This window comes from Onychostoma macrolepis, chromosome 17, assembly GCF_012432095.1.
Source record: "Onychostoma macrolepis isolate SWU-2019 chromosome 17, ASM1243209v1, whole genome shotgun sequence".
NCBI classification, from domain to species: domain Eukaryota; kingdom Metazoa; phylum Chordata; class Actinopteri; order Cypriniformes; family Cyprinidae; genus Onychostoma; species Onychostoma macrolepis.
Window position 1 is genome coordinate 31,344,410 of NC_081171.1, and position 17,666 is coordinate 31,362,075.

At 35.4% G+C, this 17,666-nt stretch overlaps 1 protein-coding gene across 2 annotated transcripts in view; it reads right to left on the minus strand.

The window, feature by feature from the left end:
• The window catches only part of dph6 (diphthamine biosynthesis 6), a 95,511-nt gene extending 78,337 nt beyond the window's left edge, over positions 1–17,174 (minus strand). Inside the window, exons 1-4 of one of the 2 annotated variants that reach the window (XM_058749613.1) lie at positions 17,003–17,174; positions 16,815–16,906; positions 15,009–15,199; positions 1,585–1,658 (exon numbers count right to left, since the gene is read on the minus strand). In XM_058749613.1, coding sequence (XP_058605596.1) covers positions 1,585–1,658; positions 15,009–15,199; positions 16,815–16,906; positions 17,003–17,025 — 380 coding nt within the window. In that variant the 5' untranslated portion in view covers positions 17,026–17,174. Of the gene's footprint in view, positions 1–1,584; positions 1,659–15,008; positions 15,200–16,814; positions 16,907–17,002 lie in introns of those variants that run through there. The other variant, XM_058749614.1, reaches the window with a different exon arrangement.
• Between the last annotated feature and the right edge of the window lie 492 nt (positions 17,175–17,666).

A 17,666-nucleotide genomic window follows, 5' to 3' on the forward strand; every position in this document is an offset into this window, starting at 1 on the left:
AACCTACGCCCTTTGAGAGGAATACAAAGCAAACTAACAGGCGTGGAAGAGGATATGGATGGATGTGAAGTGAAAACAGGGCGGCACTCCAACACCACTTCAAAGACAAATTAGCGCTCGCTCTCTGGCTTGGCAGAACGCCACCGCCGCGCTCATGTGACACAGGTGTATGTCCGCTCAATGCCAGCGTCACAGGTCAAACTGAGCACTCGGGTGATTAGGGCGATTAGCACGATACGGTCGAGCCCCGCGGCATTACGGGCTGTCAGGTATACAGATGGGGTTACACCATTTACCCCGCGGTATCAGCAGAGGAACAATAGCTGACTGACAGCTCAAGTGAGCTGAAGGAGAAACGGCTGCAGAGACCAAGACTGAGCTGTGTCGAAGTGAAAAACACATTCACAGCATGTTCAGAGAGTTTGCGGTGTCCGTCTAATGTTCAGAGTCACTGGTAGTTTGACATCCTAAAGAGTGAAACTCTGTGACACTTTCACAACATTGATTTGTTTGAGCAAATGTCTGAAACAACCTATAGTAGGAGTTTGGGGCGGCACTTTCTGTTTGACTGACCAGTGAAAGACAAGAGCAGTGTTCAAGAAGCAGCCGATTGCAATTTCATTCAATGACACTTCTACAAATATTATGCATTCAAATTTTTCACAAAACAAGATTCTTTGAGCATGAAAGCATGACATATCTCATTATTAATTACACAGCTGTTTAAAAGTTTGAGCTTTTTTTAATTAATATTTTTATTCATCAAGGATGCACTCAATTGATCAAAAGTGTCAGTAAAGACATTTATAATGTCACAAAAGATTTCTATTTCAAATAAATGCTGTTCTTTTGAACTTTCTATTCATCTGTGAATCCTGAAAAACAAAATGTATCACAGTTTCCACAAAAATATTGTGCAGCACAACTGTGTTCAACATTGCTAATAATCAGAAATGTTTCTTGAGCAGTAAATCAGCATATTAGAATAATTTCTGAAGATCATGTGACACTGAAGACTGGAGTAATGATGCTGAAAATACAGCTTTGATCACATAAATAAAAATTTTTTTAACACATATTCACACAGAAAACAGCGGTTTACTGTTTTTACTGTATTTATGATCAAATAAATGCAGCTTAGATGAGCAGAAGAGATTTCTTTCAAAAACATTAAAAACCTTTCTGACCCTAAATTTTGGTTTTGAACAAAGGTAGATTTAAAACACACATGGGTTTACTTTGATTATGTTCTATAAATGTGTTTATTTTATAGGTACACTTCAAACACTTTGGGTTAAGTCAGTGAGTTGAGTTTGAAGAATAGAGAGACAAATGATCCATCTGATGATAGCTTCATGGCAAAAACAGAGTTACAAAATACAAGAGTTCCTGATCATACTAGCATTTATGAATTTGATTTATTCATTATTTATTCATCCAAAATGATGCACGGTTCTACATGCTAGACACAAGGCATTGGTAAATTGGCTAATTGTTGTGCTAATGACATAATGGAGTCGATTAAGTGTCCTTCATGTGTGAGAAAGGGAAAGGAGAAACAAGAGAGAAAGAGGGTCCACTTACACATTTTCCACACGTACTCTCTGGTAGTCAGACAGAATGGCCCCAACAGACACGGCCTCAACACGCTCCTTCTCCTGAAGAACGAGAGGAAAGCAAATCAAAGATCTGAGACGATAGATGAGAAGCTGCAGGTTCAAATTGCAGAGAGTGATCCAGTAACGCTGTGATATCATGTCAATGTCACACAAATACCACTGGCCTCAGACAACATGGTGATAAATAAACACTAACACACATTAACACCGTGACCAAATCAAACACAACTCCACATTCTCATGTAGTTGGTTGCATTACATTACATTTTAAACAGGGTAACTTGCAATCTGTATCCTATTACATTTCCAAAGTGACCTTCCCAACACTGGTGATTACATGAGACATGACACATTTCGGGAAGGTATTTTTTTTTTCCACTTTCTGTAATTCACTCATGTTTATTTTGTGCTATAACTAATAGTAAAGTGGAAGAGACTTGTGCTTCCCGCTGCTGCTTGAACTGAAGTCACACCACATTCAAGAGCATCAAAACAGCATTTATTGTCTGAATTTTTGTGATAAAATGGACAGATGTGAGAGCTGAGGCTTTGTTTCTTATCAAAAAGCTCTTTGTGATTATTGGATGAGCGGCACTATAAATAATGTTTGGTGAAGATCTGGCAGATCTGGCAACCCTGGCTTGAACTGTAGTCTCTTAAGACCCAGAAAATTTTTTAGGAAGAAAATAATATTTTCTCATGTCATTACACTGTTTAGAGCATTAGAATTTTTTTTAAATTGTTTTTGAAAATGATATTTCATTCATATGTTATGCTATGTCCTCAGTAGAGGACACTGGGACTCAATTTAAAAACAAAAAAAAAAAAAAATAAAAAGACATGAATGAACATATATAGGCAAAAACAATTGATTTTTTTTTTTAAATCACCAATACATTTTAGGTTTCAGGATTTTTGTATACCAAAGATGATTCATAACTGTTACATCAGAATGATTTGATATACCATTTTTCTTTATGCAAAATGTGTGTAAAATGGCCACAAGCGGGTTTTCCCAGTATATACCATGTATCTATAAACTGTATCTAATTTGCATATTAATGTGTTTTTGGGGCAACATGTGATGAAAAAAGAAGTGTAATAATGGGAGTAATAATTGACAAGATTTTCATAATAATTTATAATATTTCATAGGAATATTGAAATATATTTTCTTTCCCTATTCATTTGTTGCATCTTCCAAAATGCGTAATAAACATGCTTTTAGTCCCGGTGTCCTCAACTGAGGACATGTATGAAATCAACGTCCTGTTTCATAACAGAAAGTCATATTTTGATTTAAAACCCCATAACATTTTCCTGAGATGTTGATTCATGACAAACAGTTGAAAAATTAGTCCGATTTAAATGATAATTACAAAATATTATCATATTTCCATAGAAGTGTTACATTTGATCATTTAATTAATGTCAGCCATATTTGAAGACCAAGAAGAGGGAGTGGTCATGGTGAAACATCCAATCATTTGGTATCCCTGAAAAGCCCTGAATGTGCTCTTTACAGGACATCCAGACTTAAAACTGTGGCATGTAACGTCTCAGAGAAATTTACTAAAATATAACGTCCTCATACAAGGACGCAGGGTCTTAGGAGGATAGGTGATTCACCGGGTCAAACAGAACCATTAATGGCGCTGTTTGCATAAGCAAAATTATGTTAATGCGTACTGTGTTAACTTCAACTGCCCTAAATTCTACACAAGAGACATTTTATTTACACACAGTATGAGCTGCAGTATTTTCTGCCCACTTTTGATTGACAGGATATAATCGTCCCTGTTCATCGGCTGTTCATAAAAGCCATCGGCTGATGTCAGACAGTGCTTTTATCAGCCAATACCGATTATTGGCTGCTATATCGGTACATTCCCAATATATATCTCTCGTGTACGTGCACATTATCCTCTCAAACACTGAATCTGGAGGACCTCCGAGCCATGCGTGCAGCTCATCCCGGTGGTCAAACTTCAGACATGAACACAGCGTCAGTGCTGGAACGCCGCTCAAGCGCTGTCAGACGCTTGTGCCTTTGGCAAACCCAGATAAGGCCTATCGCTTTCCATCAGCACTAAACAAGATTGAGCAAACTACATTAGGCAGAAAATACAAACAAATTACAAGAGCTTTAGGCTACACTCTTTATCTGGCACTGGGACTGTGTGTGTGTTTGTCCTGCCTTTACACACACACATCTGACATGATCTGAGTCTGTTCCCATGAGGCAAACAAACAGCAACCTCACGCCGTGTAAATATGAAATCAAACCCAGTGTGCCGTTATTTTGTTCCACAAAAACAGAAGAACTTCTGATGAATCTTCACGCTGCACACTCAACTGACTTGTGCATTACATACAAGCCTCTTCTGAAATCACAAGAAGAGAATGACATTAAGTCACTGTTCGTTAACAGTTAGGCCTGTGCATCATGCACGAATCAATTCAATTCACTGGGTTTTGATTAATTTTTTTTTTTTTTTTTTTTTTAAGAGCAAATTCAGAACAATTAAATGTGACTCAACAATTTGATCTGATTAACAATTCAGTTAGTTAGTTGGTCTGTTTTGCTTCCATAATATGTCTCTTCTTTCAGACTAGTGGAAGGAAAACACACACAATACACAAGTAAGTGTCTATTTTATTGCAGTGTATCTATTTGTGTCTGTATTAAAAACACAATTAAACACATTATTTATACATTTGACTCAAAAATGCTCTCTGGAAAAACTTTCAAGTGTAATACAGTATGTTGATAAAAATCAAACAACAATTATGAATCTGGCTTTACCCAATCTCTGATTTCTATGTTGAAAATGTATGCCAATTAGTGCATACCTAATTTCAGAAAACTTGTAATACAAAACGATTGTCTGCTGTACTGTGATTAATCAACTGGACTTGTATGGTGATGTCTATTAGTTAATTTTTAGTCACCTGTGGTCTCCTGCATTAAAAGGAATGTTAGCGCAGCCTTAAACAGCATGATTTCTGTAATTGTGCTCTAAAAATGAATCCAAAGATCACAGCATGAGAAGTGATGGAATCCCATCAATGCCACAAATATAGAGAGATATCACCCTGAACACCACTGGATCTCACAGACATTATAACTGAACAGGACATGTCTACCTGTGTCTGAAGAATGAACAATAAGATCTGAGGGCTTCAGATTATCAGGGAATAATCAGCTTCTGTTCCTCACACACAGAATTATATGATGGTTTGTTTTATTTGGAGCTTGACGTTCACGGTCACTATGAACCATACAGACAGAAAAGAGCCGAATGAAGATTCTGTGGAAATGACAACATACAGGTTTGCAACTAAAAATAAAACCAGAAAGAAAGAAAGAAAGAAACATTTTTGTTACTTGAAATAAAATAAAAATTAATTGATATACATTAAAACTTAAACATTTTATTTTTATCATTCGAAAGGCAACATTTCTCAGTTTTAGTTAAGTTAAAGTACTAAAATAACTTAAAAACTATCAAATTCATGAAGATATATTTACAAAAAATAAACATAAATAACACTATCTAATTACTATAACTGTAATATTACAATGAGAACAAAAAATATAAAAATAAAAACTAGTTTAAAATATTAATGACGCTTCAATGGTATCGTTTTGGAACGACAGGCTGAGTAAATAATGACAGATTTTTATTTGTTTTTGCTTTAAACCCTAGTAAAAATGTAATATATTTAAAATACATTTATTTCAAACTAAGTATATATATTAATATATTTACTGACATATCGCTTGATACTTACTGATATAAAAATTATAAATTCAACTTTATTTGGAGTACTACTTGTGCACAATACACATTTATTAATATTAAGCCTAAAATGTGTTTTATTGATGAGGATCGTATGATCTTTGAATAATATCAGTCTTTAAATGTAAGATATTTAAAGTGTACCTGAAGTATACTTGCAATAGCTGCACTTTAGCACAATCAAATACACTTCAGTGTATCTTTAGTTGGACTTCAGCACAATTAAAGTGCATCAAGCACAACATTAGTTGTTCCAGTTTAGCAGACTTTAAATGTACCATGTTTTTATTAAGTACATAAATATGCACATGTATTTGTAGCATACTTAGCATGAAACAAATGTCTTTCAAATACATTTTAGTATACTTATTTTTTACTAGGGAAATACAATTAACAATTAACCTCCGCAAACCTGACGGCAATAGATAGGTGCGTTGGAAACAAAGACCAGCCAGGTCAAAAACTAAAAACACAAAAACAAATCCCGTGCACTATCTATGCAAAAACTAGGGAAATACTAAAAGCAGAACAAATGTTTGATTCGAGGCTGACTTCTGAAGCCTGCTGCAGGACGCAGTGATGTAAATGTCATGTCGACAGTAATCAAATAAATGTGGCTTGAGCTGGAGTTATTTAATGAGGACGTTCTGCAGCTGCAAACCCGCTCAGGTAAAGCGCTCTTCTATTAGCTGCGCTATCGATCGCCGCCGTCCTGGGAGTGACCCGAGGGGTCATCATTTATGTATTAAGCAGGTTTAAAGGTGTCCATTTCTTTTTATGTTCTTTTTCAGCAGTAATGTGGAAGTAATCAGAGACGGTTTGATTTTAGCCCCGTTCCTCGCGGCGGGAGAAATCCACCTGGACGCCCACGGCTCGCCGGACACGGCCTTCTGAAGCCGCCGGATAAAAGTTGGAGCGGAGGAGAGAAAACAAAGGTGTGTTTGGAGGGCCTGTCGGACCCCGCTCTCACGGGACGCTCGTCTGCTGCTGTCGATACCGGAGCACGGGGCCCGCGGGGATCCTTAAAGAGCAGCTTAGCTCCGCCTCTGATTGCTGTGTGATTCTGACACGCGCCGGCGGAAGCAAGCGCTTGAACATCTGAAGGTGATCGAGCGCTCGGTGAATCTCAGGACATGAGAAAATACCCATCCTGCACAAACACAATGACTATTCATGCGCACTTCCAGTCTCAAACGCCAGACTCAAAGGCTGCACAGAAACAGAGTAATTCTTCACAGCAGTATACGATAGTTACAGGAAAATAAAGCCAAACAAAAAGAAAAACACGGCAGTTAAGATTAAGATATTTTACATTTACATATGTGACCCTGCAGCACAGAAGCAGTCATAAGCAGCACAGGTATATTTGTAGCAATAGCCAGCAATGCATTGTATGGGTCACAATTATCAATTTTTCTTTTATGCCAAAAATCATTAGGATATTAAGTAAAGATCATGTTCCATGAAGATGTTTTGTAAATTGCCTACCGTAAATATATCAAAACTTAATTTTTGATTAGTAATATGCATTGCTAAGAACTTCATTTGGACAACTTTAAAGGTGATTTTCTCAATATTTAGTTTTTTTGCTCCCTCAGATTCCAGATTTTCAAATAGTTGCATCTCAGACAAATATTGTCAGATCCTAACAAACCATAAATCAATGGAAAGATTATTTATTCAGCTTTCAGATGATGTATAAATCTCAATTTAAAAAAATTGACCCTTGTGACTGGTTTTGTGGTCCAGGGTCACAACCACATATGACAAAAATTCTAAACCTATTTCTAGTAAATTCTTACTAAACCAGTTCTTAAGAGAGGATGCTGAATAAAAATGTTGTCTACTTGTATTTAAAGCAGTACAGACCAATAATATATATTTAATGGAAAACAGGGTAATGCTTGCAGAACGTAATGCTTTACAGTATCAGTTAAGCTTTCATTTATTATAGTTAATGTTAATTTCAACATGAAAGATTAAGGAAATGTGATGAAAGATTTACAATTTAATAAAGGAAACTTATTTCCACTACAAAAAAAACAAAAAACAAAACTGAAATGCAAGGAATAGAGACGTAAACTCGCAAAAATGTGCAAATGTGTACTTTTTTCAGAATTGCAATTTATTAAATGTGAAATATGAACTCACAACTGCGATAACAAAGCAGAATTGAGGGATTTTAAAAACATATATATTCTATGGCAGAAAAAAAGAATTGTTAGGTGTAAACTCAGAATTCTGGAAAAAAGAAAAAAAAAAAAGAAAGAAAGAAATCAAAATTGCGATATGCAAACCCAGAATTACAAGTTTATAACTCACAATTGTGAGATAAAGATGTTTATTAGAAAGCTATATTAGAAGACAAGCTAGACCAAAAAGAAATGTAGAGAAATAAAAACTATATAGATATGTAACTTATAACAACAAATAACAAAAAATACACAAGTACTATAACTTTAAAATTGCAAGTGGAAAATATAAAAATATATAGTAAGAGAAAGAAGAGTATTTGTACGTGTAGTTGCACTCTATATTTATTTTTAGAATAATCAACTAAGATTAGAGCGCTGTAATTATTGTTTTAAGTACTGTCTGATGTCCTGCTGTAGCGAATGTGTTGTGTGTACAGTGCACATACAGTACAGGCAGAAGAGAGTGATGTTTTGTTGTTCACAGATCATTATATTTCACACAGTCTCACAGCAGAGCTGCAAACAGAGCCGTCGATATTTGTCTTCTGTTTTCTGCCATTAAACTTCACTGTTTTCTTCACAGATCTTGAAAGGACTGCTGGCACACAAGCTGTGTTTTTGATGTGTGAAGATTTCATCTGTTCTATTATTCTCAAAACCCCTCAGAATTATATCTGCTGATCGCTGTAACCAAACAAAACTAAACAAAAGGATTTCTTCCAAAACAATAAATAAAAATAGTCAGTATGCAAAAACAGTTCATTAATTTCCATACATTGAGGCCACTAATAAACACTGCCATCTTTGAAAGAAAATTTAATGAGAATTTCAGCATTATTTTTTCTTTTCATTTGAAAACACTGAAATTTTTGAAATCATATTTTCCCACCTCAGCTTAAAAATAACCAGATCACAAATACTGAGGTTTCACCATACAGAGATGTGCTATAAAACAAGATTTGTGCTAATCGATTACATCTCAAATGTTTCTGGGTTATTGCTATATAATATATAATATAATATATATAAAGATTAGTGCTAAAATACTCCCCATACAATTAAAAAGTTTAAATTACTGTATTTTATTATGCATTTTATTTTTAATTTAATTATAATTACTAAACATTGAAGCTCAATTGTGTGACTTTGTGGGTTCACCATATTTGAAGCTAAATTCAAACTAAACTTTCATTTTTGGTGACCTTTAAATGCTAATGTCACTATGCATGACACATATTGTTTTTATTTTGTACTGCAATATATCGTGAGATGATGCATCACTACACTCCTATGAAATATTGCTAAAGCCTGTAAAATAAACGTGCAGCATGTAAACAAAAACATCTTAGAGAGAGAAACAGAAAGCATTTTATGAAAAAATATATTTGAATTAAAAAGCTAAATTTTGACTGAACAAATGGCACAATAAGCAAAACGACAAGAGATATTTAGATATAAAATGTTCTTAAAACAAGATAATTTTACATATCCAACTGGCAGATAATTGTACTTGTTTCAAGCAACATGCACTTCATTTAGTTTTTCTCCCTAAGAACAAGACTAAATATCTTATGTCATTTTGCTTATCTAGTAAATGCATCTTAATTTAAGAATTGTTAGATATTTTGAGACAAAACAAGACACAAATACTAAGTAAGATAAGCCTTTTTTGCAGTGTACACTCACAAAAGCCTGAGACAATTACAGCACATCCTCACAATACATACACACAGCCCTTCTATTGACTATAATACTGAAGAAAACAACGTTCTCCTGGTTTCTGAAGGAGAAACTTCACATGTGCTGCATGCAGGTACAGCTATAGATGGCACTATTGCACCATCACACACACACACACACACTCACACACACAGCACAAGCGCTCCTTTATGTTCAAGTGTCATTTGCTCAAAAGATAACATCTAATTAAGTCAAAGTGCTGGATGAATCTTTTAAAACATCACACTTCCCAAACAGAACACACTTCTGATGCTAAAGCGCTCTCGCCGCGCTACGAGAGATTTAACAGCTCATTATCGCACTATTCCTGACACCCAAATCAAACCTCAGTCTTCTGACACACACTCTTTTACAAAATGCAAGAAAAAATAACTTTCTGATATCCTGAAATCATTCGGCCAGACAAAGAATCTTTCTATTTGCTAATTTTGTCATTATCAAAATGAAGATTTCTCTTTTTATTCATCATTCCCTATGATCTGATGCTGGAAGCTTGGGCTGTGATGTCTGGAAAAGAAAAGACTTGAGAAGCTTAAAGCTTTACCAGATGCATCGATGCTATATGTCCAATAATGTTGATAATAAGAATAAAAATCACATTAACAATGGAAAAGGACAAAATCAACAAATAAGCATGTTAACACAAGACTGTGTGAATGAATCTAACCTTGTTTGTGCAAAAATTACATCAACAAGCCTCAATGATATCAAACGTTTTAAAACGTGAAGCCTTGTGAATATTAATTAGGTTGTGCACAAATAATAGCATTTATTGCTTTGATTAATGGTATGATGAATGTGATGCAAAACTAACAATATAATTTTTTTTTTTTTTTTTTTAAGTCTACAGATCATTTAAATGACAGTTTCATTGACAGCACATCTGTTCATACACCAATACTGGTTAAAAGATGGAATTATTAAGATTTTTAATGTTTCTGAAAGAAGTCTCTTCTGCCCACTAAAGCTGCATTTATTTGATCAAAATACAGTAAAACAGTGAAATATTATTGCAATTTAAAGCAGCTGTTTTCTGTGTGATTATCTGTTAAACTGTAATTTATTTCTGTGATGCAGCTGTATTTTCAGCATCATTACTCCAGTCTTCAGTGTCACATGATCTTCAGAAATCATTCTAATATGCTGATTTGCTGCTCAAGAAACATTTCTGATTATTATCAATGTTGAACACAGTTGTGCCGCACAATATTTTTGTGGAAACCGTGATGCATTTTATTTTTCAGGATCTGAAATAGAAATCTGTTGTAACATTATAAATGTCTTTATTAGCACTTTTGATCAATTCAATGCATTAACTTATTTTTTTAAAAGTTGTGTATAAAGTCACTTTGTTAGTAAACATTACGAGGTGGAAACAAGCTCAAACCCAGATTCATCTGCCTACAACTACAGCAGCTCAAATAACACTCCTTCTGCACTGAATGAGGAGCTCAGAGGGTTTTCTGTGGCAATCAACATGCAAACGTGACGTCTGTCATCATAACCCACTCTAAAACGTCAGCCTTCAACACGAGGCAGATCTTCTACAGCAGCACAGAGCACTGAGACCTTCATAAAACAACCTGTGACCTGCTGACCTCTGACCCCGGGGGTGTTTAGAGACGAAGGGTGGAGGATGAGATCATTTACTCGCATAAAGCCATTTACAGTATAATAGGCTTCTCTGAGAGTCACTTCACAAACTCTCACCGTTTCATCTGATAAAAACTAGGGATGCACCGATACCATTTTTTCCAAATCCGATACCAAAAATTCTGAATATCGGCCGATACCGATACCTTTTTTTTTTTTATATATACTCAATGTAGAATTTCTATACCTCAGTGTGTTGACCTGATCATCACTGTTTTGTGTGTTAAACACAATCTACTAAATATTGACAACTTCATTTTAAAGAAAAATAAATGAAAAAATATATAATCATAATCTATGACAAAAATACTATTATAAACTAGGTTAGTGGATAATTCAGCAGCAGAGGTTATTCTAGAAAAATCATGAGTGCACAATTATATAAAATCTAATCATTTAGTGAAATAACATTATTTAGTGGGGAACAAATAAAAATGAATAAGTGAAGGACTAAATCTGGTAAAATGTTACACATTGCTCTTTGTATTGTTGTAAAATACATTCATGAAAAACAAGTAAATGTATTTATACGTACTATAAAATTAAAAGACATTTCTTTTAAATGTATAGCACAGTAATGGAGGCAGCAACATATGATAGACAGGACAGAACAAGAAAGACTATTAATAATCTTTCATTGCGCAAAAGTATTATAATAAGAAAAACATCCATAGAACTGCAGGGCAAGCCTGTCAATTTTCCATCTGTTTCACAGCCACAAATATTTAGATCACTTCTCAAAATAATAAAACAAAGGTACAGTGGGGCAAAAAGTATTTAGTCAGCCACCAATTGTGCAAGTTCTCCCACTTAAAAAGATGAGAGAGGCCTGTAATTTTCATCATAGGTATACCTCAACTATGAGAGACAAAATGAGAAAAAAAATCCAGAAAATCACATTGTAGGATTTTTAAAGAATTAATTGGTAAATTCCTTGGTAAAATAAGTATTTGCTCACCTACAAACAAGCAAGATTTCTGGCTCTCACAGACCTGTAACTTCAAAGGGTATATAACAAAGTATTGAGATGAAATTTTGTAGGTGACCAAATACTTATTTTCCACCATAATTTGCCAATAAATTCTCATAGTTGAGGTATACCTATGATGAAAATTACAGGCCTCTCTCATCTTTTTAAGTGGGAGAACTTGCACAATTGGTGGCTGACTAAATACTTTTTGCCCCACTGTATGTGAACAAAATGCAAGTTTTGGCCATTTGCAATCCATATTAGACACCCGCGGCAATATTTAAATCATTAAACGAAATGTTGTAAAAACACTTAAAGTGCCTTAATATATTTAAAACGGTAATATTAAAATATCAAATTCAGTATTCACCATATTAATGACGCGTAGTTTACACAGGCAAGCAGATGAGGCCGGAATATGAACGCAATCTGCTTGACGGTTCAGTGTTTTCCTTATAATGGTTTTCTATGGGAAACCACTTAACGTGAAACTTTGCACATTGCATTTATATTGTGGCTTCATCTGCTCTCCTGTACAAAATATACATCATCAATAAGGTGTTTACTGAATTTCGCCTTTTAATATCTGCGTTTTACTACATTACTACTTAATGAAAACTGCGTAAAAATAGCTGGCGGTCAGTGGAGCAAAGCTTCATTTTGCCCTCCAGGTGGGTGTTCCTGTAAGGGTGTGACGTCACGTGAAAACTATCAATAGAGCGGCACAAAGCTCTTATGTGCATCCCGTGTGCTGAATGATGCTCTTGAAGCGACACGGAGTCACAGCACACAGCGCTCCACATAGAGAAGTTCAAAGCACAAAGAGAAGAGATATTAATGTGTAGTGAGTTTACATGAACTCGACTTAAATATTCATCTGTACCTCACATTAAACTATGGAATGGATTCAGAATACTTGAAATACAGTGCACGGAAACCTTATGGTGCTTTATAGTGTTTTTGTGCCTTTTATGGGGCTTAACAATAACACGGAATAGTATACGCAAATATCGGATTTAGATCGGTCTCGTCTGACCGATACCTGATCCGGCAGAAAATGGCCGTATCGGAGCCGATACCGATACTGAGTAATCGGATCGATGCATCCCTAAAAAAAAACTATGGGTAAAAAAACTCAAAGCTCTTCACTAAAACCCATCAAAATAAAAGTTTAATTGAAGAAACTGTGACAGAAACATATTACTATTGTACAGCAGAATGTACTTCTCAAAATAATAATAATAATAATAATTATTATTATTATTATTATTATTATTACTACAACTACTACTCATACTTTAAGGGCTATCATATAATTGTTCTTCCACATTTTAATTGAAAAGCTCTGTTGTGCAGTACTTTTCCAAAAAAATAAAAGGAATAAAAAATTTTATTCGATTAAATTTTAATTTAATTAAAAAATGTTACATTTAATTAATGTAATTCAATTTTAAATGTGTTGTGCTTATGTTTGATTACCACTGTTTTCATAATAAATTTGTATTAAATCATAAATTCAGAATAATTACAACAGACAATACAGAATTTCTTTAAAAATTACGTTTTATGTATAAATTAATAAAATATTAAGTTGTTATAGTTGTATGAATTCAATTGATTAGACATGCTTTTTGATTATTAAAATTATTTTAACCATTAAAATGGAATTTGGGAAAAAATAAAACATTTAAAAGAGGCCTAAAAAATTTATTTTTGTTAAACTTTTAATATACTTTTGTTAAAATATATAGTTTCACGATTTCAATTAATTGCACATGCTTTTTGGTTGTTTGAATTCAGGAATTAAGAAAAATTAAAAACAAGAAAAAACTGGGAACAAATAAAATGGATTTCATAGGGTCCTGTAGAGTGGAAGACATTTTCAATAACACTGGTAATCAAACAGTTTTAGTCAGCACTGATTTCCATTCCATTTTTGATGTTGCTGAAAGTTCACACTGTGATTCCTCATGATATGAGCGCTTTAAGATGCGTGTTGTTTAGTGCGCTATATAGTCAGAATCGATGACTGAGTTCTGCTGCCTCAAAACAACTAAAGGAGTCTGAAATCAGAACCAGAATCGTTAAATTCCCTGTAATTCCCAGTCTAACCTTCTCCAGCCCAAAACAACAAGCCCTTTATATTTGACAGCACTCTTGTGAGAAAATAAGGGGAAATGCTGCTGTCTGGCTTCACACACACATGTGGGACTCTGAAATCTCTCTCCTGAAGCCGTTCTGTTCATTTCCCCTCATCAACAGGAAGTGATGCGAGCGGCATCAGGCGTCTGATCTCAGCAGCTAACAGACAGACACGGGAGTCACTGGCTACCAGCACTTTGAGAGTCAAAAAGTACATCAGGCAACACAAAATTAATCCCGTGGCTCCTGACGATATATTGAGGTCTTGTGTGAAGCGATCGGTCTGTGCAAAAAACTGAACTTTATTTACAGCATTATTATCTGTAATCCAGAGCCTCAGGCAATGGTCTGGAGCAGGGATGCACAATATTGTATCTTTGCCAATATCCGATATTTTTCCAATTCATTTTTGCCGATACCGATATATTTCCTTTTGTTTCGAAACAACACCAAGTCTCTCCTGTGCAGAAAATAATTATTTTTAATTTTGGTTAATTCTTTTAAATAAAGAAATTAAATAAACAACAATGAAGTTCTTTTATAATGAGAGTACATTGAAAGCTTTGAAAATAACTATAAATCAACTATAAATCAATCACTTTTTTTTTTTCAGACAGATGCAGTGGTAACCTATAAATACTGTTCAGTTTCTTGCACAGACTGATCGTTTCGCTTCATAAGACCTCAATATATCGTCAGGAGCCAAACGTGCTACAAAACATCCTTCAACAGGACGGTCACATATTGCACCCACTGCAAGGGGTTTTATGATTCGTGCTGGACATTACAGCAGTGCGGTTCTCTGGTTATGTTTAGCACTGGAGGTGTGATCAGTATGAGTGCTAGCGCTAGCGATGCCTGATTTAACAGCGAGACACTGGTGTACCTTGACAAGCTTGAGCAGCTGGTAGAGATCCTCCACCTCGTCTCCTTCAGTCTGGCTGTATTCTCTTCCCGTGTGCAGACTGGAGCCCTCAATAGTGCGCCTGTACAGGGGAACATCCATGGCCTCGGCGTACAGATCGACGGCCTGATGACCCACCGTCTGATACATGTAACTGTCCAGCTCATCTGGAACTGACACACAATGCATGTGTTACTGGAAAAACATCAGAACAATCACTGACTTCACACAAGTCACGTGGATATTCATTTTTTAAACATATTAATGTATACAAAAATAATCAAAAAAGAGAAAAAAGTCTGAATTGCGAGACACAACGGTAAAAACAGTTAATATTATTACAGTGTAAAACAGCTGTTTTCTGTGTGAATCTGTGTTAAACTGTAATTTATTTCTGTGATGCGCAGCTGTATTTTCAGCATCATTACTGCAGTCTTCAGTGTCACATGATCTTCAGAAATCATAATAATATGCTGATTTGCTGCTCAACAAACATTTCTGATTATTATCAATGTTGAACACAGTTGTGCTGCACAATATTTTTGTGGAAAACGTGATATATTTTATTTTTCAGGATTCACAGATGAATAAAAAGTTTAAAAGAACAGCATTTATTTGTAATAGAAACCTTTGAAAATAACTATAAATCAACTATAAATCAATCACTTTTTTTTTCAGACAGATGCAGTGGTAACCTATAAATACTGTTCAGTTTCTTGCACAGACTGATCGTTTCGCTTCATAAGACCTCAATATATCGTCAGGAGCCAGACGTGCTACAAAACATCCTTCAACAGGACGGTCACATATTGCACCCACTGCAAGGGGTTTTATGATTCGTGCTGGACATTACAGCAGTGCGGTTCTCTGGTTATGTTTAGCACTGGAGGTGTGATCAGTATGAGTGCTAGCGCTAGCGATGCCTGATTTAACAGCGAGACACTGGTGTACCTTGACAAGCTTGAGCAGCTGGTAGAGATCCTCCACCTCGTCTCCTTCAGTCTGGCTGTATTCTCTTCCGTGTGCAGACTGGAGCCCTCAATAGTGCGCCTGTACAGGGGAACATCCATGGCCTCGGCGTACAGATCGACGGCCTGATGACCCACCGCCTGATACATGTAACTGTCCAGCTCATCTGGAACTGACACACAATGCATGTGTTACTGGAAAAACATCAGAACAATCACTGACTTCACACAAGTCACGTGGATATTCATTTTTTAAACATATTAATGTATACAAAAATAATCAAAAAAGAGAAAAAAGTCTGAATTGCGAGACACAACGGTAAAAACAGTTAATATTATTACAGTGTAAAACAGCTGTTTTCTGTGTGAATCTGTGTTAAACTGTAATTTATTTCTGTGATGCGCAGCTGTATTTTCAGCATCATTACTGCAGTCTTCAGTGTCACATGATCTTCAGAAATCATAATAATATGCTGATTTGCTGCTCAACAAACATTTCTGATTATTATCAATGTTGAACACAGTTGTGCTGCACAATATTTTTGTGGAAAACGTGATATATTTTATTTTTCAGGATTCACAGATGAATAAAAAGTTTAAAAGAACAGCATTTATTTGTAATAGAAACCTTGTGTCACATTATACACAACCATTCAAAAGTTTTGGGGTCAATAACTGGTCAGTTTTTACCGGAGGAGATTAAAAACTAGTTTTTGATGAAGTTATCGCATGTCATACTGCAGGACACTCACTTCCACTGGCAAATAAAAGAAATAACAGATCATGTGTTGTTATTATTATGTGCTAATTATGATCTCACCATGTGTGTGAGGCATGAGGTTCGCGAGAGCCACGATAGAGTGACCAGCAGACACACACTGCAGCATGTTATAACAGCTGTCCTTACCGCCACTGAAACACACACACACAACAATCACTGACCAGCTCCAATATCTGCACAACTGTCTACGTCGTATTCAAGTGTCGTTATAAACACAGTCATGTTACCTGATCAGCGCGACAACTCTCATGATGTTTATTTCACAGCTGCTCTCTCACACACACACACACACACACACACACTCAAACGCAGTGACCGCAGTCTGTGCTGCTGATCATCACACACGTGTTTCTTCCACTCGGCTGTAAACACTGGCGCGCTTCCGGGTTCTGAAGGACCCCTACAGGAGGCTGCCTGATGATCCGCCTGCGCGAAATGCTCTGACTGAGCGCTAAACAAAACTCTCCTGTCAAACATCACGCGGGCTACTCTGCTTAAATATCTGTTATAGTGCAGCACATGCTGTTATATGAACGCAGTTAACTAAAATCAAGCACACTGCTGCATACTGAATGAAGAGCTTTATTCATTCACTTAAAAATGGCTTTGAAACAATTTTCCCTCATTAATTGCTAGTAAATTACACAAATAAACAACATATTGAATTAAATGTGACAGTTTTGAAGTAGAATGACTGGGAAGGTATTTTCTTGTAACATAACATACTCTAGTAGCTATTCTTTGTTTTTTATTAGAAGAAAAATCGTCTTACAGTGTTCATACAACCCATTTTTGTAAATTATTCAGATTTTGTCAAATTACAAAAAAAAAAAAAAACAAGAGAACCACTGAGACAGTGTCTCTGCTTAGTTATTTTTTAAATAATGTAAG